Genomic DNA, 16,334 nt, shown 5'->3' on the forward strand with positions numbered 1-16,334 from the left:
AAGGTATTATTATGATTTTTTTGTATGAATTTGCAAAAAATTCTAAAAACCTGTTTTCGCTTTGTCATTAGATTAGATTGATTAGATTGATGAGATTGATTAGATTGATGAGAATTTTTTTTTTTTTTTTAAATAAGGCTGTAACAAAATGTGTGAAAAGTCAAGGGCTCTGATTACTTTCTGAATGCACTGTATTGGAGAGACCAGTTTGAAATCTTTTACGGTGTGGCTTTAAGACCCAGCGGAGTGCAGGCAGCCCAGCCGGGCGGATTATGCTGCATTGATAACCAACTGGGAAGGTGGTAATTATCATATACGACTGTGCACAATCTGTTTGAACGCCTATCCAGCTCGTAATTACTAGTGGGAAACTCGTCTATCATCCATGAGCTCCCACTTTTCCCACAGTCAGACCTCTGACGTCACCTGCAAAGGAAATTACCTCGATAACAGCATTTTCGGCAGTTAAATGTAGCAACAAAACCTTATTTATATAGATCTATTAACATGGTTTTTGAACAGTATAGTTTGTTTAAACGCATGATAGCGGCACTTTTAGTTCATGGTTGACGTATTTTGTTGGCCATTAGCCAATCGGCGTTTCTCAATGAGTTCTAAGCACGTTAATGCATCCAACTGGTATTTACAACTTCAAAACCGGTATTTACCACCTTCCCACTTGGTTATAAACGCACATCAGTTGTTTCTACTCCAAATTGTCGCTAGTTATTTGGTGGGAGGCGCTGTAGCCATTTCGCCACTTTAAAGAGAGAAGGGGAACCAACATCCGAGTTCTGGGGAAAATAAATTATCCCAAAGCACTGCATTCAGACAAACTACCCCCACCGCTGCGAAGGAGCACGACTGAACGCAAACTTCGAACTCTCCATGCAGAGCACGCGGAGAGCAGACCAGGACCATCTAACGGGCTTTTGAGATTTTTTTCGGTTTCCGTTTTTTCCTTTATTTGCGGTGGATGTTGATCGAACAGTTTATGAGAATCTTGCTTGCTCTGCGGTGAGAAGAGAAGTTTGGCTGTTTTCCTAGTCGGAGGGAGACGCGGGAGGTTCGGGGAAAAAGTGGGGGAAGATGGTTTGGAACGCCGCTTTGAGAAGAGGCTTGTTGTGCGTTCTGGCGCTCTGGCTCGGTTTTACGTCTGCCCCGTGCAAAGCTCGGATTTACACTAACCATTGGGCTGTACGGATAAACGGGGGACCTGTGTTCGCTGATCGGATAGCAGACAAATATGGCTATAAGAATATGGGACAGGTATGTTTTAAATTGTTCCTCTCAGTTATCTTTTCGTTCCTTTTACATTTTTATTCGAAAGAGTTTCAAAGTCAAATCCTGCACAGCGTTGGTGTTTTTTCTTTGATATATTAAAACTTATTTTGCTTTTGAACGGTGGTGTTTTGTTGTCAGTCCGATTGAAGTTCACACGTCATAGTCACCCGGGCCCACACTGGATAGTCCACATCCCGGGCCAGCCTGAACACGCTACCTCCACTCTAAATAATGTGCCTTGAACCCTGGCGTGTGTGTGGCGGGGATCAGCCTGGCACACACGGGACTGACTATGACATGAACAAAGCGAGAGGGGCAGGGGTGCAGTGATTAGGCTCCACACCGGTGGGACAACAGGTGCCCCACAGTTCCGCAGAACAGTTTTATTGGGCTGTTAGGAGTGGAGAATTTTACCAACAGTTTAATGTCTCGTATTTCATGGCTCAGACCAATATGGGCCTCTTAAACCTAGAATCCTTAGTTGCTGCATACATTTGGGGATTTATAAATTATTTACAGTACCAGTCAAGTTTGGACACACCTACTCATTCAAGGGTTTTTATTTTCTACATTGTACAATAATAGTGAAGACATAAACTATGAAATAACACATGGAATCATGTAGTAACCAAAAAAGAGTTAAACAAATCAAAATATATATTAGAGCCTCTTTTTGCCTTGACAGCTTTGCACACTCTTGGCATTCTCCCAACCAGCTTCACCTGGAATGCTTTTCCAACAGTTTTGAAGGAGTTCCTACATATGTTGAGCATTTGTTGGTTGCTTTTCCTTCACTCTGCGGTCCAACTCATCCCAAACCATGTCAATTGGGTTGAGGTCGGGTGATTGTGGATGCCAGGTCATCTGATGCAGCACTCCATCACTCTCCTTCTTGGTCAAATAGCCCATATACAGCCTGGAGGTGTGTTGTGTCATTGTCCTGTTGAAAAATAAATGATAGTCCCGCTAAGAGCAAACCAGATGGGATGATGTATCACTGCAGAATGCTGTGGTAGCCATGCTGGTTAAGTGTGCCTTGAATTCAAATAAATCACTGACAGTGTGACCAGCAAAGCACCCACACACCATCACACCTCCATGCTTCACTGTGGGAACCACACATGCGAAGATCATCCATTCACCTACTCTGCGTCTCAAAGACACAGCGGTTGGAACCAAAAATCTTGTCACAACACAACTGATTGGCTCGAACACATTAAGAAGGAAAGAAATTCCACAAATTAACTTTTTTTTTTTTTTTTCACCTTTATCTAACCAGGTAGGCTAGTTGAGAACAAGTTCCCATTTACAACTGCGACCTGGCCAAGATAAAGCAAAGCAGTGCGACAAAAACAACACAGTTACACATAAACAAACACAGTCAATAACACAAAATAAAAATTGATAAATCTATGTACAGTGTGTGCAAATGTAGAGAGGTAGGCAATAAATAGGCCCTAGAGGAACATAATTACAATTTAGCATTATTACTGGAGTGATAGATGTGCAGATGATGATGTGCAAGTAGAGATACTGGGGTGCAAGAGGGTAAGTAATATGTGGATGAGGTAGTCGGGTGTACTATTTACAGATTGGCTCTGTACAGGTACAGTGAAGTAAGCTGCTCTGACCACTGATGCTTAAAGTTAGAGGGAGTTATAAGGCTTCAGAGATTTTTGCAATTCGTTCCAGTCATTGGCAGCAGAGAACTGGAAGGAAAGGCGGCCAAAGGAAGTGTTTGCTTTGGGGATGACCAGTGCAATATACCTGCTGGAGCGTGTGCTACGGGTGGGCGTTGCTATGGTGACCAGTGAGCTGAGATAAGGTGGTGCTTTACCTAGCAAAGACTTCTAGATGACCTGGAGCCAGTGGGTTTGGTGACGGATATGCAGTGAGGGCCAGCCAACGAGAGCATACAGGTCGCAGTGGTGGGTAGTATATGGGGCTTTGGTGATAAAACGGATGGCACTGTGATAGACTGCATCCAGTTTGCCGAGTAGAGTGTTGGGGGGCTATTTTGTAAATGACATAGCTGAAGTCAAGGATCGGTAGGATGGTCAGTTTTACGAGGGTATGTTTGGCAGCATGAGTGGAGGCGGCTTTGTTGTGAAATAGGAAGCCGATACTAGATTTAATTTTGGATTGGAGATGTTTAATGTGAGTCTGGAAGGAGAGTTTACAGTCTAACCAGACACCTAGGTATTTGTAGTTGTCCACATATTTTAAGTCAGAACTGTCCAGAGTAGTGATGCTAGTCGGGCGGGAGGGTGCGGGCAGCAATCGGTTGAAGAGCATGCATTTAGTTTTACTAGCATTTAAAAGCAGTTGGAGGCCACGAAGGAGTGTTGTCGTTGAAGCTCGTCTGGAGGTTTGTTAGCACAGTGTCCAAAGAAGGGCCAGATGTATACAGAATGGTGTCGTTTGCGTAGAGGTGGATCAGAGATTTACCAGCAGCAAGAGCGACATCATTTGATATATACAGAGAAAAGAGTCAGCCTGAGAATTGAACCCTGTGGTACCCCCATAGACTGCCTGAGGTCCAGACAACAGGCCCTCAGATTTGACACACTGAACTCTATCAGAAGTAGATGGTAAATCAGGCGAGGCAGTCATTTGAGAAGCCAAGGCTATTGAGTCTTTTAACAAAGCACACCTGTTAATTGAAATATATTCCAGGTGACTACCTCATGAAGCTGGTTGAGAATGCCAAGAGTGTGCAGGCTGTCAAGGCAAAGGATGGCTACTTTGAAGAATCTTAAATATAAAACATATTTTGATTTAACGCTTCTTTGGTTACTACATGATTCCATATGTTTTACTTCATAGTTTTGATGTCTTCACTATTATTCTACAATGTAGAAAATACCCTTGAATGAGTAGGTGTTTCCAAACTTTTGACTGGTACATAACACCTCATTCAAGGGTATTTTCTACATTGTAGAATAATAGTGAAGACATCAAAACTATGAAGTAAAACATATATATATATTTTTTTATATATGCCTCATGAGTTTAGTTAAACTGTCGTACCACATCGGAACCCAACATATACATTGTTTTCCTCAAATGTTTGTAAACAACAAATGTAAACACATGGTATAGCTTCAAAACATGGTTAAAACTATACATTTGATATCCTGGATGGTCAGTCCTTGCATCCATAGCTCTGTCTGTGCATTTGAGTGGTTACATTTCTTCAGCCCAATCCTTAGCCTTTTAGCAAAACAGGGGCGGGGACAGCACTTTGTTTCAATTAAGGATTCTAGCTTTAATGCATACTTTAACCAAATGAGCTGCAAGATTAATATTTTAATAACCTTATAAAATTACAAGCGCCTGAGATTATAAGTGGCCACAGTAAAGGAAGGATGGAAAGCATGCATTGACGTTGCCAAGGGTTTGATAATGTGAATTGCTCTGAAAGTATCAATCCATTCTGCATATCTGTTATGGTGTGTGCCTGTTGATGTCATTCCTAAGGAACGTCTACTGTCACCACCAACCCTCCCCACTCCAATCCATAACTGCTGTCAGGTACAACACTGGAAACAAAATGCTTTAGCCAAGAGGAGATATGGGCACACTTGCTAGATTTAATTGTGATGTCATTTTGTTCAACAATTCTCCTTGTAATCAGAGAGGCCCATGCAAGTTCAGAGTAGGCAACATTTGGTTGCTTAGCGACACACACATTTAAGAGGGTGGTCTATATGGGAGAAATATCTAGCAACGACAAAACCAGGCAATCCAAAGCGCTCTCTCTCCACAGAGAAGGCAATACTACATATTCTGACAGGTGGAAAATTGCTGTTGTGGACTAGGATAATCACAGGGACATCCTGCCCTCACACCTCCCGCCCCTCTTTCTCCATAATTATATGGTGCCCATATACCAGCCACCCCTCCTTTATGGAACTGAGAGTCTTATACCCCCCATTCCCTTTTAAAGCTTAAGCTTCCCAGTCGAAAGAGTTAGTGCATATTTTGTGAAGTTTTTGTTAGTTTTAGGTGTTAGGCAGCGTTTGGTTGGAGTTTTTCGGCTGTTCGAGCGCACAACATTTTGTCTTGAGGCAAGAAGTTCGCCCTTTGACCAGTGATTGGTCACCAGTAGAGATTCTTCAAGGAAGTGTTTGTGATTCAACAGCAGACATTGTTTTCATGCACATTTTTCTTCTCACTTGAAATAATGCACCGAACATCTTAGATGTAATATTAAATGGTTCTTGATTAATTCAGACTCCTGGCTACGGTGTCTCAAGGTGGACAAACGGTACTATTGCAGCTATTTTGTTGTTTTTCAAGCGAAGGTCTTTTAAGTGCCAGCCGACCCGAAGTATGTTGATGCCTTAAAGCTCTGAAAGACACTCCCAGGCGGCAATATTGCACCAGTCTCCTAACCTGAACTTTGACACTAGTGTCTTAAGTGCACTGTCACATACAGGCACACACTCTCTCGCTCTCTCACTCATGGGGACCCCACACATTCAGATCTTGAGAACATTGAGGTACTACTGGCTCTGAATATTAAGATTGCACAAAAAAGGCATACATGTGTGGGTGTATGAAATAAAGTTATTGACACTCAATAAGTTCCCACGATTATAAATCTTTTCAGGATGAAAGTAGGTTGTTTTATTTAGGGACATTCATGCGATAATGAAGTTGAGGAAGACCTTTATTTAACCAGGTAAGACCCATTGAGGTTAAAAACCTATTTTGCGAGGGCGACTTGGCAAAACAGGGAAATGTACATAAATACTGTTGTGGACACATGCAAAGAGATTGTCAGAGAAAAACAAAACGGTAGGGGAGAGGGGGATGTGAACAGAGTGGGTGACTGAGAAGGACAGTGTCATTCAGTTGACAGGGATAGAGAGATGAGAACATACAATGATACAGAAACACACAGATGGATGGATCATTTCACTTGCAACGCTAGGGTTGTGGGTTTGATTCCCATGGAGTGTCTGCTTAATGACTCCAATGTAAAGGAATAGTTGGCTATTGGGAGAGCACCTCTATCAGGCATTCTGTATGGAACCAACCTATAATCCTCTTACTTATGGAGCCCCCTGTGCATTTCCCAGACTCCGGGCCAAGCACTGATCTGAGAGCAGTTTTAAAGACACAGGGCTATGGTTTGTACATGAAGTGTATTGCAAGAGAATGGTCCTTTAACGTCTGGTTTTGTCCATTGATCTAGATTCAGTTGAAGTCGGAACAACTCTTAAACCAATTATATTTTAGCTAGATGGTTAAAGCTAGCTAATAAGTGTGTTAGGGTTATTTCCATGTTAAAGGACCCATGAGCACCTACGTGAAGTTCGTAGGAGCACATCAAATTGGGTGTCAAATGACAGCCAAGAGTCTCTTTTTGGGAAATGAAGGCATAGATACATTTTTCAACCATTTTCCATCTTCAAAATTAGGCATAAGTAATGGATTTGATTTCTGGTCAAACAGATGGAAAGGGGAGTTTTGAAAACATCTACCAGAAAGTCTTTAAAGGGTATTAGAAATACACAATGTTGACTTAAAGACCCCTGCTAACTAATATCAATGCTTAAATTTAGTTTTGGGGAAATTATTTGCCTATTGTATGTTTAAGGGAAAAAAACGTTACCAAAAACTGACATTTTCTAATGGAGGATCATTTTAAGTTCATGGAAGTAACAAGTAAAGGTAGATATCAATTGGTTCATGTTTTTACTGATATACATTTTTGTTTAAGAATTACTAAGTGATTTAAAACTCATTAACGGACTTACGACTCAGTACCGGACTTACTGCATTGGCTACAATACAAAATAATAGTAGTCACTAACCACAGTTGCTTCACCTGCTACTGTCCTCCCTTCCACTGGCATACAGTTATGTTCAACTCATAACTGTTTTCCGTTCTTTCTGTCTGGTGGTCAAAGCGAGTGTGAACTGTCTGGACAACCCCTCCCTCTCCTCTCCAGACAATGTTACCTCTCCCGGTACTTACTGACACCTACCCATGAGCCCCCTCTTTCCATTTGCTGTAACCAGCATCTCCACTGACCGGACGTCAATGGACGTTGAAATTGGGTCAATTCGCCCTGGCCTTGATTTCAACATCCACAGACGTCATTTTTTTGGGACGGTCTGGACCGGGTCTTGATTTCAACATCCACAGACGTCATTTTTTGGGACGGTCTGGACCGGGTCTTGATTTCAACATCCACAGACGTCATTTTTTGGGACGGTCTGGACCGGGTCTTGATTTCAACATCCACAGACGTCATTTTTTGGGACGATCTGGAGCGGGTCTTGATTTCAACACCCACAGTTTATTAAATAATGTCATTTCTGCATTCTTACTGCAGAAATCTTTTGAATCTTAATTCGGCACAGATATTTACATTTTAGGATTTTACTGTAATTTTGTAACTAAATTTTGCATCTGCACAGTTCTTCCAGTAAAGGTGTTTTTGGAAATGTTGTGAATTTGAGTCTGTAATTCCACTGCTTATGTTGACAAACCGTCGACTGGGTAAAACTAGCCACTTAATACACATTAAGATTAAAATGTATTTTCTTTATCATCTTTTGGGTAGAAAGGTGAACAGTCAGTGATAGTTTACGAGTTGTAACGTATCATCATTCTAGCCCAGAGAGTTGGATAAAGGGTATACTTGCCCCAAAGCCTGTTTTAGCATGGTCATTGCCATTGAGGGCTTTCACCATTTTGAGGTAGGTAGTCAACTGGTTGTAGCTGAATCTCAAACCAGGCCCTCATCCCTACCAACTCACTCAGAGGCCCCTCCATTGTCAGACTTGTTGACGTAACTCAGAGGGTGACATGAAGCACGGCGAGGGGATCATCCCCGATCAACTTCGGGACATGCTTATGACTTGAGTGATCCAATTCATGTTAAAAAATGTAACGGTAAAACGAGCATGAAATCCAAATGGAGATATTCCCTGTTTTATTTTAGAAGATAACCTATTAACAGTAAAACATCAATCGATGTGTCACGCCTCAATCAGACACAAAGGCACATGCCATATCATTAAGCACGGCTTTTGATTCTGTTTTATGAAATTGTGCAAACTCCTAAACATATCGCGGTGCATGTTGGGATACCAAACCATTGCAATGGGTTAAGCAAGGATCATAGCATTCCATCCAAGTTAGCAGGAAGTGTATTTATTTCCGACTTAGGAACTTGTACCTCCAATTTTCAGACGGCTTCTGAACGCACCATTTTATATCTTGCTGTGTGGGGGTTGAGACTAAAGATGTCAAATGTCTTGATTTGGAAATTTAACATGACAATTTTGGGCTTCATGTCTTTGTAGTCCTGACGCTATTGAGTGTGATTATACCTGCTGTTGCCTTGTGGCTTTCTGACAGTGACGTGATGAAAGCATGCCCCCTGGGTCTATTCTACTGAAAGAAATACCTGGACCTACCTGTCTGATAAGAAACTCTGTTTTCCTTTTCTGTTGTTTTGCTACAGTGTACCCTAATGAATACAACCCTGGTTTGGAGTGAAACATTGTTGTGAGTTGCCTGAAAGGATATAGGGGCTTGATACAGTCCCTTGGGTAGCTCCTCTAAAGCCCTGGGTCAATGGAAAGGGTATATGACACCTGGCAGCCATTGCGGTTTGATAATCTGCCTCTGAATTATTAAAGTTAATCACACTTCGCCTGCCTCATGTCTGTCTGTCTTTCTTATTTTGGAGGTTTGTGGTTCACTGGTTACGCTGTTTAATTCCTCTGTCTGACTTGGTTGACATTTGAATGCAACCAGTGTTTTTACTGTAGACTGATCGTGGTGTGTTTTTATTCGGTAGATTGGCGACCTGAAGGACCACTATCACTTCTTTCACAGCAGGACCATCAAAAGGTCAACTCTCTCCAGTCGCGGTGGCCACAGCTTCATCTCGATGGAGTCCAAGGTAAGCCTCGCCTCACCGTGCTGGCGGGCCACCCCACCAGGTCATCGACACACGCCTGCATTATTGATGAGTCACAGAACACCACCCTTGGTCTCGCCCTGATGATGCGTACATTACAGGGCACAACTGTAGTTCAGTACACCGATGGAAAGTCTACCAGCCATAGCACTGCTGAGCATAGTTGTCATTCAATGAGAGATCTTTGATGAATTATGTATTATATACTGTTGCTGGATATGTTGGCCCTTTTCAACTTTGACTCTGTTTATTACACAAGACTCCCCTTGGGGCAGGAGGCAGTTTTGCCATTGATAGACCAGTGTTCTCCCCTTTCCTCTCTCTCCCTTTCTCCCTTCTTCCCCTCAAGTTTCTCTCCCGTGTGAAGTGTTGACAGGGAGGAGATGTTTAAATGTCAGCTGGATCTGCAGTCTGAGCTGGAAGTCTTTCTGCTCCCATCACTACTGTTCAGGGATCAGTGTCATATCATTACCATTCTGATGCCAGTATCGTTTCACTGCTGTTTTCGGGCTGCTCTCTATCATGGATGCACTGGGGTCAGTCCATGTAGCCGGTTATAGAAATAATCACGTTGTTATGCTTAGTTGTCTAATGACAGTCATCTGTGTGTGAGTCAGATGGGTGTAGCGGACACACCTTGTGCGCTGTGCGATCTACCTGTTGGCACGCAGGTCTCCATGGTGACAAGGCAGTGATAATGGCTTTATGGCTTGCTGATGCACCGCCTGGCGCATGTGGGACACGGTCAAAGGTCATGGCTGTCAGTAAGTTACCAGCTCAAGGTCGTCGGCTTGGAGAGCGGGTGTGTGACTGACCTCACCCGAGTGACATTTGGCTCCATTTTCAGACACTCAAAGTACACTGAACAGAAATGTAAAGTTTTTTTTTCATGAGCTGAAATAAAACATCCCAGCAATTTGATTAAACTGACTAAACAGTATGATCATTACAAAGATGCACCTTGTGCTGGGGACAATAAAAAGCCACTCTAAAATGGGCAGTTTTGTCACACAACACAATGCCACAGATGTCTCAAGTTTTGAGAGCATGCAATTGGCATGCTGACTGCTGGAATGTCCACCAGAGCTGTTGCCAGGTAATTTTATGTTAATTTCTTTACCATATGCTGCCTCCAACGTTTTAGACAATTTGGCACCATGTCCAAATGGCCTCACAACTGCAGACCACGTGTAACCACACTTTCCCAGGACCTCCACATCTGGCTTCTTCACCTGCGGAATTGTCTGAGACCAGCCACCTGGACAGCTGATGAAACTGTGGGTTTGCACAACTGAATGATTTCTGCTCAAACTGTCAGAAACCGTCTCAGGAAGCTCATCTGCATGCTCGTTGTCCTCACCAGAGTTTTGACCTGACTGCAGTTAGGCGTCGTAACTGACTTCAGTGGGCAAATGCTCACCTTCGATGGCCACTGGCACATTGGAGAATTGTTTTTCATGGATGAATCCCAGTTTCAACTAGAGGTTGACCGACTAATCGGCATGGCCAATTAATCAGGGCCGGTTTCAAGTTTTCATAACAATCGGTAATCTGCCTTTTTGGATGCCGATTATGGCCGATTACATTGCAATCCATGAGGAAACTACGTGGCAGGCTGACCACTTGTTACGCAAGTGCAGGGTCAAAAGGACCTTGTGGCTGCAATGAGTAAGTTGCTAGCTAGCATTAAACTGATTGTTTTTTTATAAAGATAAATCTTCACATAATCACTAGTTAACTACACATGGTTGATGATATTCCTAGCTTAACTAGCTTGTCCTGCGTTGCATATAATCAATGCGGTGCCTGTTAATTTATCATCGAATCACAGTCTAATTCAACTTCGCCAAACAGGTGATGATTTAACAAAAGTGCATTTGCGAAAAAAAGCACATTCGTTGCACAAATGTACCTAACCATAAACATCAATGCCTTTCTTAAAATCAGTACACAGAAGTATGTATTTTATGCAACAGTTTGGGCCGCCTGGCTCGTTGCTAACTGTGTTTCTTCCTAACAAAGACCGTCATTTATTTGACAGAATTTTACATAATTATGACATAACATTGAAGGTTATGCAATGTAACAGCAATATTTAGACTGAGGGTTGCCACCCGTTCGACAAAATACGGAATGGTTCCGTATTTCACTGAAAGAATAATCGTTTTGTTTTCGAAATGATAGTTTCCGGATTTGACCATATTAATGACCCAAGGCTCGTATTTCTGTGTGTTTATTATATGATAAGTCTATGATTTGATACAGCAGTCTGACTGAGCGGTGGTAGGCAGCAGCAGGCTCGTAAGCATTCATTCAAACGGCACTTTACTGTGTTTCCGAGCAGCTCTTAGCAATGCTTGATGCACAGCACTGTTTGACTTCAAGCCTATCAAATCCCGAGATTAGGCTGGCAATACTAAAGTGCCTATAAGAACATCCAATAGTCAAAGGTATATGAAATACAAATACATTTTTTATTTATTTCACCTTTATTTAACCAGGTAGGCAAGTTGAGAAGAAGTTCTCATTTACAACTGCGACCTGGCCAAGATAAAGCAAAGCAGTTCGACACAGAGTTACACATGGAGTAAAACAGACAGTCAATAGTACAGTAGAAAAATAAGTCTATATACAATGTGAACAAATGAGGTGAGATAAGGGAGGTAAAGGCAATAAATAGGCCATGGTGGCGAAGTATATACAATATAGCAATTAAAACACTGGAATGGTAGATTTGACAGTAGATGAGTGTGCAAAGTAGAAGTACTGGGGAGCAAAGGAGCAAAATAAATAAATACAGTAAGGGAAGCGGTAGTTGTTTGGGCTATTTATAGATGGGCTATGTACAGGTGCAGTGATCTGTGAGCTGCTCTGACAGATGGTGCTTAAAGCTAGTGAGGGAGATGAGTGTTTCCAGTTTCAGAGATTTTTGTAGTTCGTTCCAGTCAATGGCAGCAGAGAACTGGAAGGAGAGGCGGCCAAAGGAGGAATTGGCTTTGGGGGTGACAAGTGAGATATACCTGCTGGAACGTGTGCTACGGGTGGGTGCTGCTATGGTGACCAGCGATAAGGCGGTACTTTACCTAGCAGGGTCTTGTAGATGACCTGGAGCCAGTGGGTTTAGCGACGAGTATGAAGTGAGGGCCAGCCAACGAGAGCGTACAGGTCGCAGTGGTGGGTAGTATATGGGGATTTGGTGACAAAACAGATGGCACTGTGATAGACTGCATCCAATTTGTTGAGTAGGGTGTTGGAGGCTATTTTGTAAATGACATCGTCGAGGATCGGTAAGATGGTCAGTTTTACGACGGTATGTTTGGCAGCATGGGTGAAGAATGCTTTGTTGCGAAATAGGAAGCCGATTCTAGATTTAACTTTGGATTGGAGATGTTTTATGTGAGCCTGGAAGGAGAGTTTACAGTCTAACCAGACACCTAGGTATTTGTAGTTGTCCACATATTTTAAGTCAGAACCGTCCAGAGTAGTGATGCTAGACGGGCGGGCAGGTGCAGGCAGCGATCGGTTGAAGAGCATGCATTTAGTTTTACTTGTATTTAAGAGCAGTTGGAGGCCACGGAAGGAGTGTTGTATGGCATTGAAGCTCGTCTGGAGGGTTGTTAACACAGTGTCCAAAGAAGGGCCAGATGTATACATAATGGTGTCGTCTGCGTAGAGCTGGATCAGAGACTCGCCAGCAGCAAGAGCGACATCATTGATTGTATACAGAGAAGAGAGTCGGTCCAAGAATTGAACCCTGTGGCACCCCCATAGAGACTGCCAGAGGCCCGGACAACAGGCCCTCAGATTTGACACACTGAACTCTATCAGAGAAGTAGTTGGTGAACCAGGCGAGGCAGTCATTTGAGAAACCAAGACTGTTGAGTCTGCCGATAAGAATGTGGTGATTGACAGAGTCGAAAGCCTTGGCCAGGTCAATGAATACGGCTGCACAGTATTGTTTCTTATCGATGGCGGTTAAGATTAGAGGTTGACCGATTAATCGGAATGGCCGATTTAATTAGGGCCGATTTTCAAGTTTTCGTAACAATCGGAAATCAGTATTTTTGGACACCGATTTGGCCAAATTATTATTATTTTTTAAATATTTTTTTTACACCTTTTTATTTAATCTTTATTTATCTAGGCACGTCAGTTAAGAACACATTCTTATTTTCAATGACGGCCTAGGACCGGTGGGTTAACTGCCTTGTTCAGGGGCAGAACGACAGATTTTTACCATGTCAGCTCGGAGATTCAATCTTGCAACCTTACAGTTAACTAGTCCAACGCTCTAACCACCTGCCTCTCATTGCACTCCACGAGGAGCCTGCCTGTTACGTGAATGCAGTAAGCCAAGGTAAGTTGCTAGTTAGCATTAAACTTATCTTATAAAAAACAATCAATCAATCATAATCACTAGTTAACTACACATGGTTGATGATATTACTAGTTTATCTAGCGTGTCATGCGTTGCATATAATCGATGCGGTGCGTATTCGCGAAAAAGGACTGTACTTGCTCCAATGTGTACCTAACCATAAACATCAATGCCTTTCTTAAAATCAATACACAGAAGTATATATTTTTAAGTAATATTAACCAGGTTAAATTGTGTCAGTTCTCTTGCATTCATTGCACGCAGAGTCAGGGTATATGCAACAGTTTGGGCTGCCTAATTTGCCAGAATCTTACGTAATTATGACATAACATTGAAGGTTGTGCAATGTAACAGGAATATGTAGACTTATGGATGCCACCCGTTAGATAAAATACGGAACGGTTCCGTATTTCACTGAAAGAATAAGCGTTTTGTTTTTGAGATGATAGTTTCCGGATTCGACCATATTAATGACCTAAGGCTCGTATTTCTGTGTGTTATTAAGTCTATGATTTGATAGAGCAGTCTGACTGAGCGATGGTAGGCACCAGCATGCTCGTAAGCATTCATTCAAACAGCACTTTCGTGCGTTTTGCCAGCAGCTCTTTGCTGTGCTTCAAGCATTGCGCTGTTTATGACTTCAAGCCCATCAACTCCCGAGATTAGGCTGGTGTAACCGATGTGAAATGGCTAGCTAGTTAGCGGGGTGCGCGCTAATAGCGTTTCAAACGTCACTCGCTCTGAGACTTGGAGTAGTTATTCCCCTTGCTCTGCATGGGTAACGCTGCTTCGAGGGTGGCTGTTGTCGATGTGTTCCTGGTTCGAGCCCAGGTAGGGGCGAGGAGAGGGAAAGATGCTATACTGTTACACTGGCAATACTAAAGTGCCTATAAGAACATCCAATAGTCAAAGGTATATGAAATACAAATGGTATAGAGAGAAATAGTCCTGTAATTCCTATAATAACTACAACCTAAAACTTCTTACCTGGGAATATTGAAGACTCGTGTTAAAAGGAACCACCAGCTTTCATATGTTCTGAGCAAGGAACTTAAACGTTAGCTTTCTTACATGGCACATATTGCACTTTTACTTTCTTCTCCAACACTTTGTTTTTGCATTATTTAAACCAAATTGAACATGTTTCATTATTTATTTGAGGCTAAATTGATTTTATTGATGTATTATATTAACTTAAAATAAGTGTTCGTTCAGTATTGTTGTAATTGTCATTATTACAAATACATTTTTTTTTAAACGTCAGATTAATCGGTATCGGCTTTTTTTGGTCCTCCAATAATCGGTATCGGCGTTGGAAAATCATAATCGGTCAACCTCTAAGATATCGTTTAGGACCTTGAGCGTGGCTGAGGTGCACCCATGACCAGCTCTGAAACCAGATTGCATAGCGGAGAAGGTACGGTGGGATTCGAAATGGTCGGTGATCTGTTTGTTAACTTTGCTTTCGAAGACCTTAGAAAGGCAGGGTAGGATAGATATAGGTCTGTAGCAGTTTGGGTCAAGAGTGTCCCCCCCCTCTTTTGAAGAGGGGGATGACCGCAGCTGCTTTCCAATCTTTGGGAATCTCAGACGACACGAAAAAGAGGTTGAAAAGGCTAGTAATAGGGGTTGCAACAATTTCGGCAGATCATTTTAGAAAGAGAGGGCCAGATTGTCTAGCCCGGCTGATTTGTGGGGGTCCAGATTTTGCAGCTTTTTCAGAACATCACCTGACTGGATTTGGGAGAAGGAGAAATGGGGAAGGTTTGGGCGAGTTGCTGTGGGGGGTGCAGTGCTGTTGACCGGGGTAGGGGTAGCCAGGTGCAAAGCATGACCAGCCGTAGAAAAATGTGTATTGAAATTCTCAACTATAGTGGATTTATCGGTGGTGACAGTGTTTCCTATCCTCAGTGCATTGGGCAGCTGGGAGGAGGTGCTCTTATTCTCCATGGACTTTACAATGTCCCAGAACTTTTTTGAGTTTGTTGCAGGAAGCAAATTTCTGCTTGAAAAAGCTAGCTTTGGCTTTTCTAACTGCCTGTGTATATTGGTTTCTAACTTCCCTGAAAAGTTGCATTTCACGGGGGTTGTTCGATGCTACTGCAGAACGCCACAGGATGTTTTTGTGTTGGTTAAGGGCAGTCAGGTCTGGAGAGAACCAAGGGCTGTATCTGTTCCTGGTTCTACATTTCTTGAATGGTGCATGCTTATTTAAGATGGTGAGGAAGGCATTTTTAAAGAATAACCAGGCATACTCTACTGACAGGATGAGGTCAGTATCCTTCCAGGATACCCGGGCCAGGTTGATTAGGAAGGCCTGCTCGCTGAAGTGGTTCAGGGGGCGTTTGATAGTGATTAGTGGAGGTCGTTTGACCGCTGACCCATTACGGATGCAGGCAATGAGGCAGTGATTGCTGAGATCTTGGTTGAAAACAGCAGAGGTGTATTTGGAGGGCAAGTTGGTTAGGATGATATCTATGAGGGTGCCCGTGTTTATGGCTTTGGGTTTGTACCTGGTAGATTCATTGATAATTTGTGTGAGATTGAGGGCATCAAGCTTAGATTGTAGGATGGTCGGGGTGTTAAGCATGTCACAGTTTAGGTCACCTAGCAGCACGAGCTCTGAAGATAGATGGGGGGGGGGGCAATCAGTTCACATATGGTATCCAGAGCACAGCTGGGGGCAGAGGGTGGTCTATAGCAGGCGGCAACAGTGAGAGACT

At 42.8% G+C, this 16,334-nt stretch overlaps 1 protein-coding gene across 4 annotated transcripts in view; it reads left to right on the plus strand.

The window, feature by feature from the left end:
* Positions 1 to 703: 703 nt before the first annotated feature.
* pcsk5b (proprotein convertase subtilisin/kexin type 5b) overlaps positions 704 to 16,334 on the plus strand; it is a 65,885-nt gene continuing 50,254 nt past the window's right edge. The window contains exons 1-2 of one of the 4 annotated variants that reach the window (XM_071403880.1): positions 705 to 1,269; positions 9,111 to 9,215. In XM_071403880.1, coding sequence (XP_071259981.1) covers positions 1,090 to 1,269; positions 9,111 to 9,215 — 285 coding nt within the window. In that variant the 5' untranslated portion in view covers positions 705 to 1,089. Of the gene's footprint in view, positions 1,270 to 9,110; positions 9,216 to 16,334 lie in introns of all 4 variants that reach the window. The other 3 variants (XM_071403883.1, XM_071403882.1, XM_071403881.1) reach the window with 3 other exon arrangements.

Source organism: Salvelinus alpinus, chromosome 5, assembly GCF_045679555.1.
Source record: "Salvelinus alpinus chromosome 5, SLU_Salpinus.1, whole genome shotgun sequence".
Lineage (NCBI taxonomy): Eukaryota > Metazoa > Chordata > Actinopteri > Salmoniformes > Salmonidae > Salvelinus > Salvelinus alpinus.